Source organism: Macaca thibetana, chromosome 3, assembly GCF_024542745.1.
Source record: "Macaca thibetana thibetana isolate TM-01 chromosome 3, ASM2454274v1, whole genome shotgun sequence".
NCBI lineage: Eukaryota > Metazoa > Chordata > Mammalia > Primates > Cercopithecidae > Macaca > Macaca thibetana.
Genome location: NC_065580.1, coordinates 161,930,090 through 161,953,675, shown reverse-complemented (window position 1 = coordinate 161,953,675; position 23,586 = coordinate 161,930,090). Strand labels below are relative to the sequence as shown.

Genomic DNA, 23,586 nt, shown 5'->3' with positions numbered 1-23,586 from the left:
GAGCGGCCCAGACAGGAAGGGAGGCGGTGGCGCAGCTCTGGTGCGCAGTGCGCCGCAGCGACGGAACTTCTGCAAAAGCTGCCTGCCCGCGCGTTATCAGCGGCGCGCAGGCCTGTGGTTTTCTCGCTCTCGCAACCCTGCTTTAACTGCCGGTTTATTTTTCGACAAACAGGATGCCTCCATCTGAGGCTGTCAGCATCCCAGGCTCTTTGAAAGAAAAGAGGTAGAGCGGCCCCACCCTAGAGGCAAGGACCGGGGTCTGTGTCAAGAGGCTTCCCAGAGAAGTGAAAACTCTGCAGGTGCAGCCGCTGGGACAGCATCAAGAAGGGCAGGGTGGAGGGGCAGGGGGCGACGGGAGGGGGTGAAGCCCGCACCCTACCCCCACATGAAACTGATTCCACTGCCCCATCTCTGCAAGTGTTCTGAGGCAGAGAGGCCAACATTTCGGGGACAGCTTGGAGGCGGGAGATTTAGGACAGGGCTCCTTAAACTTTAATGTGTATGAAAATCAGGCAAATCACGGGGCTCTTGAACAAATGGGGACGATGATTCAGCAGGTCTGGGCTGGGGCCTAAGAGTCTGCACTTCTAACAAGTTCCCAGGTGGTGGTGATGCTGCCAGTCCAAAGACCACATTGTGAATAGCAAGGCGTCGAGACAGTCTGCTTTAGAGTAAAACCTAATAGATGTGCAAATATTTAAACCAAGCTGTATTTATTCCTGAGGCCCTGGTTTAACAGGAGCCACCTTGCTAATGGAAAATGGAAAATGAAATTCCTTTAGGTTCCAAAGGGAAGGAACGTTTGAAATGGTTAAGGTATTAAAAAAATCCCAGCTGGGAGTGGCCTTGGGGATTCAGGAGAGTTTAGGTTAGGTTCTGAGCCAAGAGATGGGGGAGGAAGGGTGAGATGTGGCAAATAAATGTAAACACACACACAAAAACCCCAGCCCGACCACAGGTTCTTTCCTATCAATGAAACATTTTCAACTTGCAGGTACAACTCACACGTGTCCACATTTTTCAGAAGTTGGATAGTTTTGTGTAATGGTACAGAATCTGGAGCCCATATTTGAATATTCTACACCCAATGTGATCTCAGACTGGCTTTAAGATCTTGTGGCCTACATTTAAAAATGTATGTTTTTGAGTCATGTTTAATTAGTAATAGTATCTGAGAACTGAGAGACTAAGAAATCCATGGTATGTGAATAAAATCTCCAGACAGTAGCTAGAACACAGAGATCCCTCCAGAGGCAGTGCTAGTTGTCAGCTGTAAAAATAGGTTCTGCTCAGTTTTGCTTAGGCCTGAAGTTTCCTGAAGATTTCATTTAGACTTCATCAAAACCAGTCAAAGACTTCCTGTTACAGAAAGGTTCTCAAAGTATGGCTGGGACTACAGGGCTATTAAGATGCAGATTCTTGGGCCTCTCTGCCTGACTCATCATGGTTTCTCAGGGTGGGTGCCAGGAACCTACATTTTAACAAACGCTGTGAGGATTCTTATGTACTGCCAAGTTTAGGAGCCCCTGGTCTGCAGGTTTAAGTTCAGCCTTCTCACTGCAGCATTCAAAGACCTGACTTCAATTTTGCTATTCACAGGCGAGCCTCAGTGACTTCTTTACTGCCCCTGAGCATTCCTGGAGCCACCTGGCTGCCTCATTCATTTCTTCTCCTTTGTCTTCCCCAGCCCTGGAATAAAATGACTTCCATCTTCCTCTCCGAACCCTCTTCAGATCACGGCTTCCCATTCAGCAAGCAGTTACTTTCCTGGTCCACCACTGCTGTGGTATTGATGATAGCCTACTCGATTCTCATTTTGTTGACTGAATATTTCTCATGCTTAGGCTTTGCCTCCCTGACCAGACAGTAAGTTCTCTGAAACCATTTCATGCTATATAATCTTTATGGTCAAGACTGCTTTCTAACACAGTGTCACGTCCACATGGATCATTCAGTAAATTTACTGATGGCTTATCTATCACCAACATGTTTTACAGAGTGTTATTAAGCAGGGACATTCTCTGTGGGTCTAGAATCAGAAGAAGCTGGGAAGGGAAATGGGGTAGTGGTGAGAGTGTCATGAGAATCTGGTTATACGGTCATCAAAGACACAGAGGAAGTGGGAAAAAGGGAACGTAGACCCCCCGCTCGTCTGTCTGCAGTGTGAATTGGAGAGGATGTTCCTTTTTGTTTAATATAGTTAATTTTTCACTTGAAATTGAGGTCACCAAACCTATGAACCAGACAATGGATGCTTGCCCTTCACTCTCACTGCCTAGTGATGGAGCTCTTGGTGGCTTCTCTCCGCTCTGGCTGGCTTCCCTTCTTCTTTCTGCCTGATGGGTTGTCAACTCAAACGCCCAACTCTCAGCTCAAGTTAAAGGAAATTTCAAGTGTATTACATATAATGAAGCAGATTGAAAGAACGGTAGTATACTAGTAAGTTAGCTTAACATGGTTTAGTGGAAAGCAATCAATACACCTCAGTTCTGATCCTGACACAGCTAGCATCATTGGCCACGTCACCTTGGTTTTCTTGCTTAGCCTTTCTGAGCTTCAGAATTTTTGTTATCTAAACTCTGAGCCTAAGCCTCATTGTTTTCATTAACAGAACCAGCATAACAATGTTGGCTTCTAAGGCATTGGGCAGGTGAGTGGGGTAGGAATGGAGACCACCTGAGAGAGCCTGGCACACAGTTGGTGCTGGCAACCTACAGGGCCCCAGCCCTTGGCGAGGTTTCTTTTTGGAGAAATGCTTCCTAGTGTTCCTAGCCATTCCCTGCCTTAGGCACCTTCACTACCTTCCCAGTCACAGGCCTACTGCTCTTCCTGGTCCAGCTTGCTGGTCCTAGTGCTTAGCTTCTCTCTTAAGGGGATCTTTTGACCTCTGTAGGAATTTCTTCCCTCTTGGGCTTCAGGCATATTTCTATTGGTCACCTGGCACCCTCCTCACCACTTCAGTGGTGCCCCCAACTCTGCTTCTAGGACTCTGGCAAGTTCTACTCTCCTCTCCTCAACCTTTAACCTGTGATATGGTAGGTCTGTCTCCAGCCCTGACTCTTTAGGCTGGGTTCTCTTGGGCTCTGTCAGTCTTCTTCCTTTTCCTCTGACACTCAAAATCCGTAGAGAGTCTTCATACCGTAGATTTAAGGTGATAGCTTCCTCCTTCGAATGATACAGCAATTAGTATCCCCTTTTATCATGCTAAGTTACCCATCATAGATACCGGACCATGAAAGGCCTTGAAGATCCCCAAGTGATTATGGCCACCTTAGCTTCTCAGGCCCTTCAGATCCTCTGTCTCCTATTTGACATGTACTTGTGTTCTGCTCTGAAGACCTGCACAATTGCTTTCCCATTTTTTTTTGCTGTTGTTGGTGGTGGTGGCGGGAGGTGGGGGGTACTTTCCAGAAAGTAAAACACCAAAAGTAGAAGGACAGAAACACATCTCTACAACCACGATCCTGGTCATAGTACGAGGTTGCATTTGTCAGCCTTGTCACGATCACATTTCTGTTCCGTGCTTTGTAGGCTGTTTGGTAGCATCTTTGGCATCTGCCTACTGGATGCTAGTACAGTCCCCTCTACCCCCTGAGTTGTGACAACTAGAAATGTCTCCAGACTGTGCCAAATGACCCCCTTCCTCCTCACACTGCCTCCTTCTTCCAGTTAAAACCACTGGTGAGGCCGGGCGCGGTGGCTCTCGTCTGTAATCCCAGCACTTTGGGAGGCTGAGGCGGGCAGGTCACAAGGTCAGAAGATCGAGACCATCCTGGCTAACACGGTGAAACCCTGTCTCTACTAAAAATACAAAAAATTAGCCAGGAGCGGTGGCGGGTGCCTGTAGTCCCAGCTACTCGGAGGCTGAGGCAGGAGAATGGCGTGAACCCGGGAGGCGGAGCTTGCAGTGAGCCAAGATCGCGCCACTGCACTCCAGCCTGGGCGACAGAGTGAGACTCTGTCTCAAAAAAACAAAAAACAAAAAACCACTGGTATAAGATATTTCAAAGTGACAAGCACGGAGAAGAAGAGAAAAGTAATGAGGAAAAACTAAACTGGCAAGATCAATAAATATGGTCTAAATAAATGAAAAAGGAGATTGACTAAATAGACCCATGGGAAATGAAACCAGGAGATAAAATCTCAAAGAAAAGTAAAAAAATTGCAAAGAGAAGAGGGCATAAAATCAGCTCAAAATGGATTAAAGACTTAAACCTAAAACCTGAAACTATAAAACTACCAGAAGAAAACATAGGGCAGAAGCTTCTTGCCATTGGTCTGGGCAAAGATTTTTTGAATATGATCTCAAAGCATACGCAACAAAAACAACAGTAGACAAGTGGGATTGTTTCAAAATAAAAAGCTTCTGCACAGAAAAGGAAACATTCGACAGAATAAAGACACAGCCTACAGAATGGGAAAGAATACTGGCAAATCATAGCATTTGATAAGGAATTAATTGCCAAACTACAAATAACTCAAACAACTCAATAGAAAGAAAACAAATAACATGATTTAAAAACTGGGCAGAGGACTTGAAAAAAACGTTTCTCAGAAGAAGGTACACACATGGCCAATAAGTATAAAAAAATACTCAACATCACTCCTTATCATACAAATTAAAACCACAGTGAGCTATCACCTCACACCTGTTAGGAAAGCTTTTATCAAAAAGTCAAGAGATGGCCAGGTGCGGTGGCTCACGCCTTTAATCCCAGCACTTTGGGAGGCCGTGGCAGGCAGATCACCTGAGGTCGGGAGTTCAAGACCAGCCTGATCAACATGGAGAGACCGCGTCTCTACTAAAAATACAAAATTAGCTGGGCATGGTGGCGCACACCTGTCATCCCAGGTACTCCGGAGGCGGAAGCAGGAGAATCGCTTGAACCTAGGAGGCGGAGGTTGCAGTGAGCCAAGATCGTGCCATTGCACTCCAGCCTGGGCAACAAGAGTGAAACTCCGTCTCTCAAAAAAAAAAAAAAAAAAAAAGGTCAAAAGATAACAAGTATTTGTGAGGTTGCAGAGAAAGGGAGCTCTCTTGGTGGGAATGTAAAATAGTACAGCCATTATAGAAAACTGTATGGAGGTTTCCCCCAAAATTAAAAATAGAACTACCCTGTGATACAGAAATCTTATTTCTTGGTATATACCCAAAGGAAATGAAGTCAGTATGTCGAAGAGATACCTGCACTGTCATGTTCATGGTGGCACTATTCATAATAGCCAAGATAGAATCAGCCAAAGTGTCCATTGACAGATGATTGAATAACGAAACTGTGATGAACATATATACAATGGAGTACTATTCAGCCTTAAAAAAGATAGAAACCCTGTCATTTGCAGCAACATGGATGAACTTGGAGTACATTACACTAAATAAAATAAGCCAGGCACAAAAGGACAAACACTGCATCGTCTTATTTATATGTGGAATCCTAAAAAGTTAAATCTAAAAAGGCTGTACATTAAAAGTACCTACCACTTTTATCTGTCCATGAAAATATTTTTAAAAAATAAGTTATTATTTGGGTGGAAGATCCACTAAGGAACATTCCTGAATGGAACAGAGAATGAACCTCAACACAGATGGAATCTGTCTTAGATGTGGATGTGGCTATGGGCACAGATGGGTGCTTCTAAGTGACTGGGGGCCAAGCCTGGCTGAGAAGCATTTGTGTACAGAGGGGCTTTTGGGGAATTATCAGGGGTGATCAGGAGCACCAGCGCTTACAGATTGTTTGACAGATGCCAGCAGCCTTGAAATGGAAAAGGAACACATACACATACATCATATCACCTCTAAATATTTCACTGAAGGAGATTTTCCCCTAAATAGAAAGATATGGAGAAACGGTACTGAGAACAAGGTTGGATAAGCGGGACAGTCCGTGCCCTCACTCAGTTTCCTGAAGTGTCACTGAAATAGGTGAGACTTAGAACTGAATGAAGTCTACTGTAAGTTATTTACCAAACCTCTTCTGTTATCCCACTAGTTACCTTTTTTGAAGAGGAAAAATAGGAGTTGAGTTTTTCCATTAAGAAAGTCTATTTAAGCTGATAAAGTGGAAAAGAGGGCATCCTTTCTGTCTTTTGATTGATGTCCTATAAGTAACCCAATGGGAAATGGACCAGACTTTATGATCAGTCCTGTGACTATGAATCCTCTTGGTCATAGACATTTGTTTTCCACACAGGTATTCAATTTAAAGCATGAGCCAATCAGCTCATGGGCAGTAAGAAGTCCCTTGACTGTGGTGTTTCTCACATGCTTTTCCTTGCACACTCATCCAGCTTCCCACAAGGGACACCTACATGACTTCCAGCCTGGCACCCTTTGGACAGAACTGGAACCAGCTCCATGTTGCCTGCTCCTCTCTGCTCTAATACTCCCACATACAGCTTCTTACTCTTAGCTGATCACAGGAGTTAAGGGGAACCAAGTTTGGGTGGAAATCCCAGTTACTTGCTTCCTGCTGTGGTTGTATGTGAGAGGAGAGCAATGTGGCCTCTTCCGCTTGTACCCACTGGGGTTTTTACATGTAAGCAAGCCATAAGCACAGGACTGGTGAAGCTCCATCCATCCATTGGTCCATCTATCTATCCATCCATCCATCCATCCATCCATCCATCCATCCATCCATCCCTCCCTCCCTCCCTCCCTCCCTCCATCATTCATCCATCCATCTATCCATCCATTCATTCAACTACCTGCCTGTCCATCCATTCATTTCCATTCATCCTTCTATCTATCCATCAATTTGTCCATCTGTCCACCTGCTGACTCATTCATCCATTCATTCATTCATCTATCTGTCCATCCATGCATTTGCCCATTCATCTATCCATCCAACATTTCTTGGGTGCCCAAAATCTGTCAGTTTCTGTGTTTGGAGAGGCAAGTGACATATGGGCCATCTCTCAAATTGCTCAGAGTCTCTGAAAGAATACACTCATAAACAGAAAAGCTGGAATTAAGTTTTGGTAAAAGCTTTCATGGACACATAAACGAAATAAACTAGAGCAAGAAGAAGAATGTGATCCTTTGCATGGGCTCCCAATGGGCATCCTAGAAGACATGGTCATCAGAGTGTCAGCCTGGAAGTACTACTGCTTCAGGGAGCAAACGTGGATGGAGTGTGTCCATCCATGTCTGTGATGGGGATGTGGGATTCCTGTTCTCTGTCCCTCTAACACCTCATGCAGACACGTATCCCAACTCTCATAACCTGTGCAATGACTTCTCTTGCTGAACAGCAGCCCTGCCGGCTGCCTTTAATGACTACTACCAGAAATTTCGGGAGAAATTCAAGTTGTTCAAATAAGCATGGAGAAGTGACCTCCCAGAGAGGATTTGAAAATAACACATAGAAAAATGAAACAAAATATGCATTGGGATTTCTGAAACTTTTGACTAAATGTATTATCTATAGGTCCTTGAAATCTATCATTATCTTGTCTTGTAGGTTACTTTCCTCCTAGATTTCTAAAGTCATCAAAGAAATACTGATGATCCCCACTAGGAAAAGAGAAGGAAAATGAGTTATTCAAAATCAGGTACTGGGAGGACTCAGAATTACAGCACTATGTACTGACAATAATTTTAAAACAGTTAAGGGCTCTTTGATTACCAAATCATTGTCCTACTTCCTATGACATCTATAACTAGAGACCAAGATAACTCATTTTAAGTTTATTTCACAGGACAAGAGTACCAAAGTCACACCCTCTCTAGAAGGCCTTCTCTTGAAAAACGCACAGCTTATTGGTCAGGCATCCAGACTTCAAAACCAGACTAGGACTGAGTGCAGCCCTGCCATTTCCCAGCTGTGTGACCTTGGATGAATTACCTGGCCACTCTATAGCCCAGTCATCAGTCTGTAAAATTAGGGAGAGTGATTGTCTCCACTGTGTAGATAACAGAGATGGCAAGCCTTTGTTGCACCAGCAGGCCAGAGTTCATGGCTGCCTTTTCTTCTCTGCTCTTCGCTTTGGGGACATGGCTGATGGTCTTAATTTCATGCCCTTGCACACTATCAGTTTTTGTGGACATCTGTAGCCAGCGTTAGGGGGCTGGGATCACGTAGAGATCAGATTAGGTGTGTGTGAGGCAAACATGCTAAAGATGGTCAAACCTGCCACATCATTTCATTTATTTGTGGGAAGCAGCAACAGTACATTGGTTTCTAAGGTCTTTCTGGAGCTGTGGTTCTCTAAAAAACACTCCAGATTTTACGCCTCAGGGGTCATCTGGCAATGTCTGCAGATACATTTGGTTGTGGCAACATGAGGAGGGAAGGGTTGTCACTAGTGTCTAGGGGGTGTGGGTCAGGGATGCTGCTTAGCCACCTACAGCACACAGGGCAGTCCCCTCAACAGAGAATGATTTGGTTGCAAACGTCAACTGTGGCGAGGTCAGGAAACCCCGCGAGCAGAGGCCAGATCCTCAGCCTGCATGATGCCTTTTACCTTGAACATGGGAGCTGAGTAACCTCAGCCACTAGCTCTCTCATTTTACCAGAGAGATGTACAGGAGGAAGATCAGGGTACAATGGCACATTGACCAGGGCCGAGACCCCCACTCAGCCTGAGTCTGTTCCTGTTATACTCCCCACCTCATCTCCAGCTTCAGCCGTTTTGCTGCCAGGAGTGAACAGATCCAATGTACAAGGATGCATTAGTGACCACACGCACTCACTGGGATGACACACTTGGAATTCACTTGTTAGATTTGGTGTGCATAGTGTGTAAGGAAGAAAATGGGAAAATCCAGTCAAATAGTGTTTAATTTAAAATGCAAATCAGGGTAGAAAGGAAAAGCCCATGATGATAGCGACCATGTATCAGACAGCATTCTGTGTATTTCTGATTCAGCGTTCGCAAGAACCGCACGAGTAATCATCATCATCGTCACACCGTATAGATGAGGAAAGGGAGGAACAGAAAGGGTGAGTAGCCTGTTGAAGGTGACTCAGTGGGAAAGGACAGGGCTGGCATTTGAACACAGGCTCTCAGACCGCACAGGCTGCACCTGTAAAACTCCCCTCCCCCCACTCCATCACATCACAGAGAGGCTAGATGGGAGCGGGAAAGCCAATGAGAATCTGGACTCCAACCGGGTTCTGCCTCCTACAAGCCATGTGGCCTGGGCTGCTTTTGTAACCTGGTTTTTGCTTCATTTTATTTTTCATTTTTAGCCAGTGGGAATTAGCAGCTGTGCCACTATCGTAAGGTTTTTGATTAAAAGAGACGATGGAGGCAGCGTGCCTGACACCACTGCAAGTGAATGTTATTTGTTCTCATTATTCATAAGCCACAATGAAACGGAATCATCTCATAACTTTAGGGGGTCAGCCAGAATTGTTCACGACAACAGTGTGGAGGACACGGGATGGCACTGAGGGTTCCTCCCTCTCCCTCTTGTTTGACGTGGACTCCAGATTGAGAACCCATGTGGGGCACAGGTGGGGGCTGTCCAGGCTCATTGCAGGTCTCTCTCTACTTTCTGGTCCTTCAGGTCACGTGGTTGTGATTGAAAAGAGGAATAGAGAGATGTGAAGTGGCTGTTTAAAACAACTCCAACTGCTTCTGTGTAAATGATGTGTCTGATCCTAAACTGAGAGGGTTGAGGGTCGGGAACCCTGGGCCTCCCCAGAGGCTGCTGTGGGTCTGGGGGCCAGGAATCCTCAGGAAGAACCCAAGTTGGGTCTGAAGGTGACAGTGGAGGCCACTATCCCTGAGGGAAGACAGAAGAGGGAGCAGGGAGCGGCTGGGCCGCCGAGCCCTGCTGTGTGTGCACACAGTGCTAAGTAAGCCTGAAGAAGCACAACAAATCACAAGGATGCCCAGAATATGATCTCTAGTTTATAGCATGAAATTTTTACTTTCCTGTTAATTGTACATTCTGTATAAGAAAAGCAGATTCCTTTCCTAAGGAGCTTTATGATTTTATTTTATTATTATTTTTTACTGGGGAGAATAATTAGCTTGCACATCTTTTAATTTGTCCTGTTAAGATGTTTGCACGGCAGCCGTGAGAAGCTGGCCAGCCCCCTGCATTTCCATTGATCAGGGCACTCACACGACTGGCTGTGAGCAGGCTTTTGGGGGAGAAAGTCATTTATGATTGCATCCTTCAGCATGCTGAACCCCTCCAGAAAGGGAAGGAACTTTCTGTGACTCAGTAGCTTGTTTTAGTATAATCAGAGGAGAAATGCCTTTTATACAATAAAGGTGAAGCGGGAAAAAAAGGGGAAACCGCCCCCCCAACTTCTTGACAAAAGGAATTGTCATGATGTCAGAGGACTGGTGACATGGACTTTTTGAAATGACAAATGTCTCTGCAGAAAGGCCGTTCTCAAAGGCCAACCAGTAGGCGTGTGCATCTCAACTCTTGTTATGTCACTGACGCTTCGTGGTACGAGGTCCTGTTTACAGGAGCGACTGAGGCCACTGCTTGCTGTCACGGCTGAAACAACTGCTTCTGGGTACAATTTTTATTTCAACCTCAGGAATAAGTGGATGGGAAGTGCTTGGGGCAAGCCTCATGGAAAACCCTGGCCAGGGTCAGTCAGGGTTAGGGTGATCCACCCCTGAAGGAGGGACTCAGATGGCAGGCCCCTGACCGCTGGGCACATCATTCTGTGGTTTCTTCTGTACATGTGTTCCATGGCCTGGACTGGGATAGGGCAAGAGATGCACTTGGGACACAAAATTCAAGGTGGTGCTCTCTCAAGCCCGTGTAAATGCAAGGTCAGCCTTGTACAACAATGGGAGCAAATGTCACCTTAAGTTTTTCATGAGAAGTGCCTAATTTACGTCACCCTGATGTCACCTCTGATGGATCCTCAGGATTGATAAATGAAAACAACTGGTCGGTCAGGAAGAAGGCACAGCAGTGGTTTCTCCCCACCCCTGCGTGTCACCATCATGTTGGGAACAAGTTTGAGCGCCCCTGGCTTAAAGGCGTGTTTCTTTTGGGCTGTCTGGGAACCACCTGAACATCTCTCTCAGCTCTGACGGGAGAAACATGTGGGCAGGAGAGGTCTGGATACCAATGGTGGGGCCATAAAACCACCGAATGCATCCAGAGTCAGAAAAGCAGACCAGGATGGTGGCCAGTGCCCCAGCTTGGTGCCACCCCACAGCATCACCCCCTGTCCATGCGGCCTCGGCAAGGCTTTCACTCTGTAAGGCTAAGCTCCCTCATGTGCCAAACAGATATTCTCAACACCCACCTGTCCCCTCCACGGGCAGACAGACAGTGGGCTCTGCTGCAGGAACCGCCTCCGTTTGGACCCCACCTGCACCTTTCCCAGTAGTGTAACCACAAGCAGGTCACCCAACCTTGGCAGGCCACGCTTCCCCTCCATTAAGTGGGATTAATAACGAGAGCAACTACTCACAGGGTTGTGCCAAAATTTTAATGCAGTAAGGCAAGAAAATGCTTGGAACGGTGCAAGTGCCTTGCACATAGCATATGCTCAATAAATGCTAGCTGTTATTACTATCAATTTTAATGTTCATAAACTCAACCTTCTGCCAAAGAGCACCAAGATCATTTCTACACTGCTACACAATGAGAGAGGCAGATATTTCTTTTTTTTTTTTTTTTATCTTCATACATGCCCGGTTCCTGGAACAGCGTTGGGGCCATATTCTTGAGGTTGGTGGAGATAGCTTTCCTGTCCCTAGCCTCCCTTCAGTGGCATTTTCAGAGTTACGTTTTACTTACTGACTTCCTCTGTGTGTCCATTGCTTTATACATATTATCTCAAATCCTCTTGACAACCATGAAAAGTAGGGCTCATTCCCCTTGTTTACAGATGAGAAACTCGGGGCTCTGTGAGGTTTGATAAATGGCTGAAGTTCACACAGGTGGTGGATGCTGGGGACAGGGAGAAACCAACTCCTCAATTCTAAAGCCCACAGGCTTCCTGCTCCCCCACCCCACCCCTGTGCTTAGGCCTGTCTTCCTCCCGGACTCCCTATCAAAGGCAACTCATAGAAGATGACCCTGGTGATAAAGAAAACACGATTCCTCCAGGAGCTGAGTGGAGTTTACACTTCAACATGGACTGAAGCCTCCAGGGGAAGAAATAAAGGTCTGCAGAGAGAAGCTACGTCCTGGTGAGCAGAGACATGACATTTGTTGGTATCTAGGAATTTTTTAATTCAAATTGGGGTGCCCATGGAGGGGTAGGAAAAACAACTAGTGCTTTTAAAATTTCATTTTAATTTCTATTTGGAGGATGTATTTCATAATACACATACTGTAATTATATCAATACAGGAGTACAGCATATAATTTATAAGTAAATAACCATGCATAGATAGTGGGGCATGTGAAACCATATTTACTGATAGGTGGCAAGATCAAGAGTCTGGAAATGGCTGATGTTGAGCATTTCGGCAGTTTCTGCTACACCTAGAGAAAGTTTCCTTGAATTCAGCACATCCTGGGGAGAAGTCCCAATGGATTCCCTAAGCATGTGAATTTTGAATGCTGGCCTCTGTGTGTGTATGTGTGTGTGCATGTGTGTGTGTGTGTATGTGTGTGTGCATGTGTGTGTGTGTGAGAGAGAGAGACCTTTATTTCTCCTGAGGCCACTTCTGAGCTTTGAATCAGGAGTGATGTGAGCATATATATCCCTGATGGGAATTACAGTTTGGGTTCCAATTTTTATACAAAGATGAAATCTCCCACTTCCAAGGGCTCCTTCCAGAGCTGAAGCCTGGCACCCTTGACCAAGGCCGTCTCTGAACCCTCTGCATGGATGTGCACATTGGCTGTTGTGTTCGTCCAGATTTTGCCCTAGACGCTCATCAAAACCAACCTGGTTAATTGCAACATTGCCTAAGGAGCCAGGTGCACAGGCACATGGCGGGTGCTTAACCAAGGTGGTGCTGGATTTGGGGTAAGAGAACATCCAAAGGGCAGCAGGGGCCAGTTACTCCTATGGCAACTGCATTTCTAACTCAGCCTAAGGACGTTCTTAAGGACTTGGGCATTCATATACATTGCCCTGCCTAATGAGTTCACAAGGTGAAGGGATTTAACCTGCAAAGGATTGTGGTATCTGAGCAATGCAAAGGGGACTTGAGGAGGATTAGGAGAAGCGTCTGCTAGTTATGTGGATGCTTGAATGGAATCCACCTCATAAATTCAGTGTCTGCAAAACTGTGGGTAACAGGAGCTGAGAAGACCTGGTTTCTCATTCTGACTTAAGCACCAACCAGCTATGGAATCCTGGGCAAGTGAACCTCTCTGGTGTCCTAAGGTAGACAAAGGTCTAAAAATCACTCCAGCCAAATATTTTCCTCTTCCTTTCTAGCAGTTTAAAAATATTTATAATTATAGTTTAAAAAAATATATATATAATTTTTAGATGCCAACTGAAACGATATAGAACTACATATATATAATTCTCTATATAACTCTATAACACAGCACATAAAACTTACAAAGCATCATGTAGACCAATGTCTTATAGTTCATATGTCTCATGGTTCATTTATTTTTTAAACAGATTTATTCACATCTGTAATACAATTATTTCTTTGTTTAGAATACAACCTGGAGGGAAGCATATGGGAGACACAGTGTTTTTTAAAAAAAAAAAAATGAAGTAATGATATGGAATGATTGACAGTTGGATAGAATTTTCATTGTCGGCACTTTTACTTCTTTATATGACCCTGCACGTTTCACAGTGCTAATATTTGTTTAAGGTTGCTTAACGTTGTTCCTCTCCTCTAGAACTTCGGAAGTAAAAGCCATTCTGATCTTTAGAAACAGTAGAATCAATAACAATAAATAATAATAAAATAGCAGCCTGAGTTTCTGTTCCTACCTGTCGATGCCTAAATGATTTCATTTTCACCCATTTACCCATTCATTACATGAAAGGGGCTGGGATAAGAGAGAACACTCCTGAAGGGGAGAACTACTTTTTCTCCTCCTTTTAGTTCCTCCCCACTCTTGCATGGGTTTTATACACATATGTGGTTTCAGATTTTATGAATTCTATGCTTTCAAAGTGGGTGAATGTCAAGTTCAGCTGTGACTGTTAGTGAGCTGGATGAAGCTGCCCAGATGCAACCTGCAGATGGTATGGAATGAGGGGCTCGGTGCACAGAGTTCAAAGGGCAAACAGAAGCTGTGTAAGAAAATGCAGCAAACTGTGGTTGGTGTTAAAACTGCTCCTGGAAAAAATGGTACTGAAACCAATGTATCTTAGTTAACCTAAATTATCTTTTGCACATTCTGGGGGCATTAATAAGAAACAAACCTTAATAGCTATATATATTACAAAATTTTGCACAGAAAAAGGGAAAGTGCTTCTCTCTTGAGCAATGAGTGCCACTCTGACATTTTTAGTCTTCCTTAAAAAACTTACCCATGATGGGCCAGGCGCAGTGGCTCACACCTGTAATCCCAGCACTTTGGGAGGCCGAGGCAGGCGGATCACAAGGTCAGGAGATTGAGACCATCCTGGCTAATATGGTGAAACCCCATGTCTACTAAAAATACAAAATTGGCCGGGCATGGTGGCACGTGCCTGTAATCCCAGCTACTCAGGAGGCTGAGGCAGGAGAATGGCTGAACCCGGGAGGTGGAGATTGCAGTGAGCTGAGGTAGGGCCACTGCACTCCAGCCTGGTGACAGAGTTAGACTCCATCTAAAACAAAAACAAAAACAAAACCCAACAACAAAAACTCACCCACGATGGAATGTGACTATGGAATACCCAGCGGTGTGTTCAGAGTTCTGACTTCTGTTTGCTCTTTTTAACATACCCCCCATCTGGCAAGCTAACTGCTGCAAGATTTTTTGGGTCTTTCTTTAGGATCTACTAACAATGAAAAACATATATATGAAAACCTACACATTTTCTTTCAGAAGTATATGAGAGCTGATGAAGACCAATGTACCTCCCAAGGAGAGGAGATGACAGAGGCTGTTCTGTGGTGTTGCTCTCAGGCTATATTTGATTTATTGCTCAAATCTTATTATTCCATTCTCCATCCAAGACTAGCAAAGTTTCTTTTGAGAAGTCACAGTCTCTACAGAGGGTATTCGAACGCCCAGGAGCAAAAGTTGGATGTTGGCAAAGAAAGTAAAAGTAGAATCTTTGCTACATGTTGGAGCTGCATAGTTCTCTTTCCCAATGGACATGTTTCAAGACTGAACACGTTGAGTATTTGATTTAGAATCAATTTAACATGAACTTCGCATTTACGCAAAGCAGCATCAGTCTTGAAATCAGCAGAGCCATCGAGCAAGCCCAACTAGCAAACAGATTTCTATTTGTGATGACTTTTTCCATTTGGGGCCCCAAAAATGTCTTGGGGAACTCACTGCTTAAAAAGAAGTCCATCAAAACACAGACACATATGGACCATGGAATGGGAGGGCAGTGCTGCATACAAAATCAACAATTCTCTAAATGAACACCGACCTTGCAGAAAAACAAAATGAAAGCAAAACAAAAAGAAATTTCTAATTTCAAGAGAAAAACTGAATAACGACTTTCTTTTCATTTATCCTTTCTTTTTTTTTTCTTTTTTTTTTTTTTTAATGAACCAATGACTTTCTCAGGCAGAAAGATTTGCATCCATGCAGAGGAAATAGACAGGGCCAGTAATTACAAAGCAAAAAGCATCTGTAACTTGCAGAAAGCCAACGTACGAATAAGTGTTTCTAGCCAGATAGAGGGCAATTATCTGGTTATTTGTTTTTCATATTTCTATCGGAGATAAAATCATCTTTAGGGAAATTTGTGGAGGGCCATTTGAAAGAAAGTTTCCCTCTTTTGTAGAAAAGAATTCTCTTAAAAATTAAAACAAGTTTGGGAGGCTGGGTGATGGAGTTTTGAGAATTTAAAAGAGTGAGGAAGATGGGGGGGGGCGGCGCTGGGAAGCAACTATTTCCAGCTGCGAGAAATCTAGCACCCTCACAGCAAGGTGCGGTGGCTCTGATGCAAGCAACATTCCCATAGATACAGGCTGCCTGGTTTTCTGTTGCTCATTCTAAGGTGAAGAGAGGCTCAAGTCTGATTTGGGGCTTTGACACTGAAAAAAGGTGTGAACTTCGATCCATTTAACCAGCCCCCTGCCCCACCTCATCCCTTCTCCTATCCAGTTTGCTTTCAGTGGGTCAAGAATAAATATTCACCCTTGGCATCCATCTGCAAATTCCAAGAGGGACTGAAGGAAGAACTTAAAGTTCCTCTGCATGCGTTTCCAAAGCCCAGCTGGCACAGAAAACAAATGATACAAAATATGGCGGAGAAAGCACAGCCTATCTTTGTCACCAGGTCTGGCAGATACGGCTCTGGGCTCACAAGACATCTGCTCCCAGCCACCTTCCTCTCTGCTTCCCTCCACTCTCCAGGCTGGAAAGTGACAATTCCATTGTCCTCAGTTCCCTCCAGCCAGAGGCTTGTGACCTCGTTGTGGCCTAAGCAATATATCAGCAAAAGTTAGCAGAGAAGGGCTTCCCTTCCTAAATAACAATACCAGGCCCCACAAAAAGGAGTTGAGGCCTCCCATGTCCTTTCTGCCTGGACAGATCAGAGGTGCAGGCCATCGCTCCCTGGCCTCAGCATGGTGGGCCCAAAACATAGGAGTGTCCTGCACCCCACTGTATCAGCCTGGACTGCTCACTTCAGAACTCCTGCGCACCACACAGACCAGTGCCCGTCTGCTCAAGCCACCGTGCTCAGCTTTTCCCTGTGGGCAGTGAAACATAATTTTCATGGGTAAACCTGAGCAAGAGCTTTACTCTCTTTCTGTCATTGCAATAAAATACATCATTTCTGTCATGTTTCGGATTTAGTGTTTATTCCTCCACCTTGGCTCCTTTCTGGCATCATTACTCAGTGTCATTGCAAGATGGGGGAGGGAGAGAAAGAGAGAGATTCAGAGAGCCAAGAGAGCACAGGACGTGTCTCCCCAGCAAAGAGTGAAGCCTGTGCAAGAGAGAGGAGTGTGTCTGAGCTTATTCTCCCAGCATGTTGAAGACGACAGGAGGTTTTGAGCCCTGTTTTGTGTTCAGGAGCCAGCCTGTGGTCTCTTAAAGCACTCCCTGATTGTGTTCATGGTCAGCAAAGATCTCAAAGGAAATGCTCCCTTTTTACCCCTCCAGGACATCCTAGTTATTATATTTTTTGAGGAGGAAAAGGCCAAAAAAGACATAACTCTTCGGCTTGGCTGGAGGCTTAGCGAAAAGGCTAAAGAAGGGGACTAGTGGCATCTGACGGGGAGGAGCAGAGCAGGCCGAGAAACAAGAGTTGCAGAAAAAGTGTTTTGTACATTGTAATGTCTATTCAGGCACCAGAGTAGCTTCTGAAGATTTCTTGAAAAATGGGAGTTGGAGAAAACAATTGCAAAAATGAGGGAAAGTATCTTGTATGTGTGAAATGATAGGAGAACTATTTTCAAACAAAAAATAAAATACTTTTAAGTGGCTTTGTGTTGTTAAGAAGATTTGTGATGTGTTTTATGGTACCTCTTTCCGATGCATGTAAAGATTTCCAACAGGAACTTGGTAATTTGGATGCAAGCTTGTCTAGAATATTATTAGCCCATTTTGCAGAACTCAAATGAGACACAAAGACATCTATTGACTCATCTAGGTCACTAGGAAGTTACCTGAGAAACTGAAAATTTGCTTGAGTTTCCTGTGTGGGCCTCCTCTGCTGCCTCCAACAAGACAAGCCATCAAAGCTACTTTCATGTCTGGGCTTTGACAAAGAACATGATCAAAAGTGTCCCCAAGGAGCAGGGGAAACGGGAGTCTCTCAGAGGCCCAGAGAACCTGCTCATAGTTACACAGGAAAAATGGCGTTTTCCTTAAGGATAGCCTTGGAGAAAATAAAGCTACACCAGCAGTCTCAACGAAGAGACACATCTCTGTTGTCCTTGTGTGTTCAGACCAAAGACTTTAGCATGACATCGTGCCCCAAGTAGCCTCCGTATTTAAAATCAAAACTTGTTAAGTTGAATTTCATAAAGGGCTCTTGCTCTTTTTCCACAAAGAAGGAAGGCTGACCTGCTGTTGAAAAGCCCTTAGGGTGAGTTACCCACCACCATCCATGCCCATGTGGGATCCTGTGGCTCTAACTTTGCCCAGGCTGTACTCTCAGCCTAGATCACTCTTCCTTCTTTTCTTTGTTCGCACCTTCCCCTCCTCCAACTCCTGTGCCCCTCTCTCCAGCGAGCCTCCCGTAATGTCCTCCAGGGCATTGTGACCTCTTCCTCCCCAGAGCAGACAGGGGTTGACTGGCTGCCATCTTAGATAACTGAACATTGATAGCCACCGTTCAGATTTATTGCTTACTTTATATGGCTGGGCAAAGCACCTTACACAGATTAATTTGGTCCACACAGCTACCTTAATAACAGGTACTATTGCTACCCTTACTCTGCAGATGAGGAAACTGAGGCTCAAGAGAGAAGCTCTATATGCTATTTGATGAAAGTCAGAAAAAAGTAAAGAAAGAAAAGGCCATCACTGTGTCATCTGAGTACATTCCCTGCACGGACCTCCTGCCATTGCTTTCTCTAGTATCAGGTGCTCTTATTCCTCCAGACTCTTCCCCCTAGGCCTTGGGCTCCTTATTACAGTCTGTGTGTGCACAACAGCCGTGCAGCCCTCCTTTGTCCCAGCATCTCACCAGGCTTGATTTCTCAGTAAAGGGCTACATCTTTTCTGAGCACACCTTTCGGATCTATTTTGAGAGAATGTAGGAACGTCTCAGCTACTCATTTGCTTTCAAAAGCTCAAAAAAGCTCCTTGCCATTCGGAATCAGGTCAGCTGCTGCTTCCAAAGGTGCTTCTGCTACGGGTTGCTCCGTGCCCCTGTACTTGGTGTGTGAGCAGCTGTGGGGCCTCCTACAGACCCCTAAACCCCACTAGTAAAGTGAGTCTGAAGTACAAAGACAATCCTCCTGAAGAAAGCAGAGCCAAGAGATGGTTTCTTCGGGGGAACCGCCATTTGCTCTTTTAACACTTAAACATTTCAAAATTACTTGTCATTTTCTAAAGCTTCTTAGCGTGCAAAAAGTCTAAATGGCAAAGGCATGATTGTGAGTTTAGATAGTTTTATCACACCTTTTTTTTTTTTTCATAGTTTCAAAATGTGTGGGCAGTTTCAGATGTGAAACTCCACCTCACAAATGAGGAACCAGAGTCTGATTCTTCAACATCCAGGAGGGCAGCCAGGATGCCCCATCCCACAGTTTCCTTGTGGGCCAGGGTGAGTCAGATTTGCTAAGACCCACTGTTAGGGACTGCACTATGTCTCCCCAGAATTAATATATTGAAGTCCTAACCCCAAAGTGCTCATAATTTGACTCTATTTGGACATAGGGTTTTACAATGATGTCATTAGGCTAGCCCCAATACAATGCAATTGGTATCTTTATAAGAAGAGATTAGGATACAGCACACACAGAGGGATAACCATGTGATGAAACAGGGAGAAGGCAGCTTTCTGCAAAACCAAGGAGAGAGGCCTCACCAGAAACCAGCCTTGCCCACACCTTGATCTCAGACCTCCAGTCTCCCTCCAGAACGGTGCGAAAATAAATTTCTGTGGCTTAAGCCTGAACTCTTAAGATCTTCAGATCTTAAGAGTTCAGGCAAGCCAGAAGAAGTGTCTTAATAAATATTCTTCTGAAAAGAGCGGCAAGCTGATGCTTAGAGAAGAACATACTTTATATATGCAGCTTTGTAATCGGCAATTCCCTTTGAAAGACTGCTTCAGTGGGGTAAACTTGAACCACTGAGAAGACAAGCAGGGAGTCGGTCTCGCTGAGATTTTTACCTGTGGTTCTAGGAACGCAGAGGCATGTGAGTGTTCAGGCTTTGCATAGACCACTAAGCCACTTCTAAGAACAAGGCTACCTGAGCCATTTTGCAAAAATATGTACATGCTGAGGCTTTTCCTCTCCACACCTACCTCAACTCTTTCTGCCGACACACTGCACTTTTCAAGGGAACCTAAGTTTGGGTTCAGCAAGCATTTTACATGGCACGCCATGTGTGATAATTCCAGGAAATTTCAATCGCATCTTGTCTTCTTTCCTAAGCAAATTCGGTGGGAACCTGGTGTGGTGTGATAGAAAAAGCCCCGAGTTTTCTGTGGTAGACCACATCAATTTCATGTGCCAGCCTCTTAGACTCCGGCTTGCCTCTCTCAAGGAAGGGAACAATGGTTTGCTTGGGTTCACTCCTCTCTTTCCCCCCATTTCCACACGGGTATCTGGCTGAAAATGAGTTACAGGTTTCCTTCTGTGAGAATTGCATGGGCTGATAAAGTACCATCCCGGGAAGAAAACAAAGATGCCGTCTTCCCTTTCGGCTCCCAGTTGCCGTTGGGGAGAGAACACACGTTGTAAATTATAGGCAGCCAGAAGTGACCGCATTGACCACTGCGAGTGGCCCAGCTATGGCAACAGGCTGAGAACTCTGGGGGAGAGCCATTTGTTGGCAGGGATGGTGGTTCTTCTAGCATCAGGCTCTAAGACGATGACCAAACGGTACCAAAAGAAATGATATTTTGCCACCTCTCTGGCTCCGGTGAATGATGTGGACAGCTAACCTGGACAATTTAAACCTTTCTGTTGATGGATCACTTGGATGAAATTCACCAGGAAATTGCCAAGATTTCACCCGGCCCTCTGATAGCAAATCTCAATATTATATTATCAAATTAGAGATTCTAAAGAACCCTGAGTTCCTTTCACTGAAAGGAAGGAGTGGAAAAACCTTTCCAGATTAGCCCTTTTGAGTCTTGGTGTGAGCTCAGGCCCTCCCTACACTGCCCCCGTGAAAAATAACCGACCTTCGTTCCTAATCAAGGGCAGGTCAGCGGAGTGTCCACTGGGCACAGGAGCCCTGGGCTTGTCCGGGAGACAGCGGCACTCCTGCTATTTCCTGATGTCTGCACGGGTCACCGTGTCCCTCACCATCTTTGCTGTTGGCCAGTAAGGAGAGCCCAGGGGCCAGCACTGCACACTGAAATCCAACCTATTGCTCAATGGAATGCTTAAAAATTTCCTGAATCTGCCTTCCTGAGTTGATAAAATAGGAAACAATACACGTTCCGAGGGGGTATTGAAAGTGGAGTAAAGTCAGGAAGATCTTTCTTTCTGTTATTCAACAAATATTGCTTCCTCTGCTTGTTAGCAGCCCAGAGGAAATGCAGCCAGGGAGCCGTTTGCAGCTCTTTACCAGTGGCCGGTGTGTCTGTGTTACCAACCGAACGACGCTGCAAGACTAGTGACTAATGCATGTCTGCATGATTCAACTTCACTAAAATTCCCTCTGCTGCCAGTAAAGAAGCACTTGAAAACTCTTTAATTTGAAACTTGAGCTGGTTAATGACTTGCTTTCTTCTCTTTCCCTTTAACTTCTCTCTTGCCATCCCCACACACACACACACACACACACACACACACACACACACACACACACACACACCCCTCTCTCTCTCTCTCTCTCTCTCGTCAAGTTTTTTAATATCAGGGACCCGGAAACATAGAGCCCTGTGCATTCACAATAGCATTTGCTGTGATAAAGTGACTGGCAAGCCCTCTGCATTCCCCTGCTCACTTAGCTGTATGAATAAATAATGAGTCACAGATACTATTTGGGTGCTCAAGAGAGTCTGTAGCCAGAAAATTAATTATTCTCCTATCCCAGCCCACTCCATCTCGGCTTTGCCAAACCATCAAGAAACACTTTGCAGGCACTGGTCAGAGTGCGTGCCCCGACGCACACGGCAATGCCTTTGTGACATTTTATGTTATTATTTTTGTTTGTTTAAGCACAGCCCTCTTTTACCACGAAAGATACACAAGACACACAGGCACACACACACTCACACACTCACAGCTCAACCACAGCTTTGTGCATTTCAAGAGGCTGGTTTCAAAAATGGAGACAGGTTTTCCACCCTGGCTGTTCCTATTCAGAAGCCTGTAATCTAACGACTTCAGCTGTGAGAATGCTTAACTTGGGAACCTTCTTCATTGCCGTTTTCCAGAGAGACCTCGGTATGCCACAGTCTGCTTCCTTTCTCTCTGGAAAGATGCTGGCCGTCTGTTTGCATTGAGGCGACAAGGAAAAACACAGCACAGCCCCGTAGTGGTGATTTTCACCTAAGCAAGTCTGTCAGGCTCCTGTACTCTCTGCCTTGTAGAGACAGCTGCCTTGCCACTTTGGCCCTGAAGTCCCCAGGCTGGTGCAAGGCTATCTGAGAGCCTCCACCTCCTGCCCCACACTGGCACCAGCCCTCCTGGCTGGCTCTGTGCATGTGCCTGCTAAGCCCCAGGGCAGGCTGCATTCTGGGCCACACAGCATGCCGAGTTCAGGATAACTCAGACACAGTCATTCTGGGCAAGGGACAGCAAAATAAAACCCAGGGAGCTTCGTGCAAGCTTCGTAATCTCTAAGCCTTTAAACAAGACCAGCACAACTTACTCACACTTGACAAAGTTCTCACGCACCGACTGAACACTCCAACAGCATAACTAAGTATTTATTAAAACATTTCTGAAGAGCTTCCATCTGATGAGTAAGTAATCCAATAGCCTTGTAATCATATGCCTCAGTTTGAATTCCTCCCACAAACCAGACAGGGACCCGGCAGGCACCGAGGTATCTCTGCACCGAGGTGAAGCAGGCTGCCATTTCGTTACAGGCAAAGCTGAGCAAAAGGAGGTATTACAAGACCAGCATGTACTCACCTCTCATGAAGCACTGTGGGTATGAAGGAAATGACTCAAATATGCTGTCTGAAGCCATCGCTTCCTCCTGAAAATGCACCCTCTTCTGAAGGCGGGGGACTCAATGATTTCTTTTACCTTCGGAGCGAAAACCAAGACAGGTCACTGTTTTACCCTCACCCTTGTAGCCCTACATCTCTCTTTCTTTTCCCCCCTGCTGGATACCTCTGGGACTCCCCAAGCCCTATTAAAAAATGCACCTTTGTAAAAACAAATATTCAAATTGTTAAAGATTAAAAAAAAAAAAAAAAAAGCCAGCGCCGCCTTGGCTGTGGGTTGGTGATGCTTACCACGCTGCGAAACCCTGTGGTTTGCATTCAGTGTGATTCGCCCTGCCTGCTGACCACTGTGCTGGGTTCAGACTTCTGACACTGCCAGGCTACCCAACTTGTGGTTCTGTGGTTGTTTATGAGGCCCAAAGAAGTTTTCACACAACCCAAATTACAAATTTAACTGTTCCCCTTTCCACAGCCCATCTCAATTGGTTCTTGCCGATCACGTGACTTCAGTGATGTCAATTTTTTTTTTTTTCCTTTCTGAGCAATGCCCTTCCTTCCCTCCACCTGCCCTCCCCCAGGCTGTGCAAGAAAATAGCCGAGTAGACTTTGCAAGAGGGGGGATGTAGAAAAAAGTGACTCAGTCACTTATTATATTCTCAATGGTCTTTGCTGATTTAGTACAACTCGGCTCCTGTTGTTATTTGTGGTTTTTGGAACTACTGATTATTTTGATAAAGATTTCATTGCTGCTTATTCAATAGTAATTCAACGCTGGCATCAAGCCGCTGCTCCG

At 45.2% G+C, this 23,586-nt stretch overlaps 2 protein-coding genes across 8 annotated transcripts in view; both read right to left on the bottom strand.

The window, feature by feature from the left end:
- ATP5PO (ATP synthase peripheral stalk subunit OSCP) overlaps positions 1-23,586 on the bottom strand; it is a 1,173,690-nt gene that overhangs the window by 1,102,857 nt on the left and 47,247 nt on the right. The window contains exon 1 of one of the 3 annotated variants that reach the window (XM_050784668.1): positions 3,588-3,591. The exons of the other annotated variants lie outside the window; for them this stretch is intronic. The gene's annotated coding sequence lies outside the window, so the exon portion shown is untranslated. Of the gene's footprint in view, positions 1-3,587; positions 3,592-23,586 lie in introns of those variants that run through there. 3 annotated transcript variants of the gene reach the window in all.
- Positions 1-23,586, bottom strand: part of RUNX1 (RUNX family transcription factor 1) — a 276,736-nt gene that overhangs the window by 238,691 nt on the left and 14,459 nt on the right. For 4 of the 5 annotated variants that reach the window (XM_050784642.1, XM_050784646.1, XM_050784645.1 and 1 more), the window contains exons 1-2: positions 23,085-23,267; positions 22,756-22,872 (exon numbers count right to left, since the gene is read on the bottom strand). In XM_050784642.1, the coding sequence (XP_050640599.1) occupies positions 22,756-22,813 (58 nt within the window). In that variant the 5' untranslated portion in view covers positions 22,814-22,872; positions 23,085-23,267. Of the gene's footprint in view, positions 1-22,755; positions 22,873-23,084; positions 23,268-23,586 lie in introns of those variants that run through there. The other variant, XM_050784643.1, reaches the window with a different exon arrangement.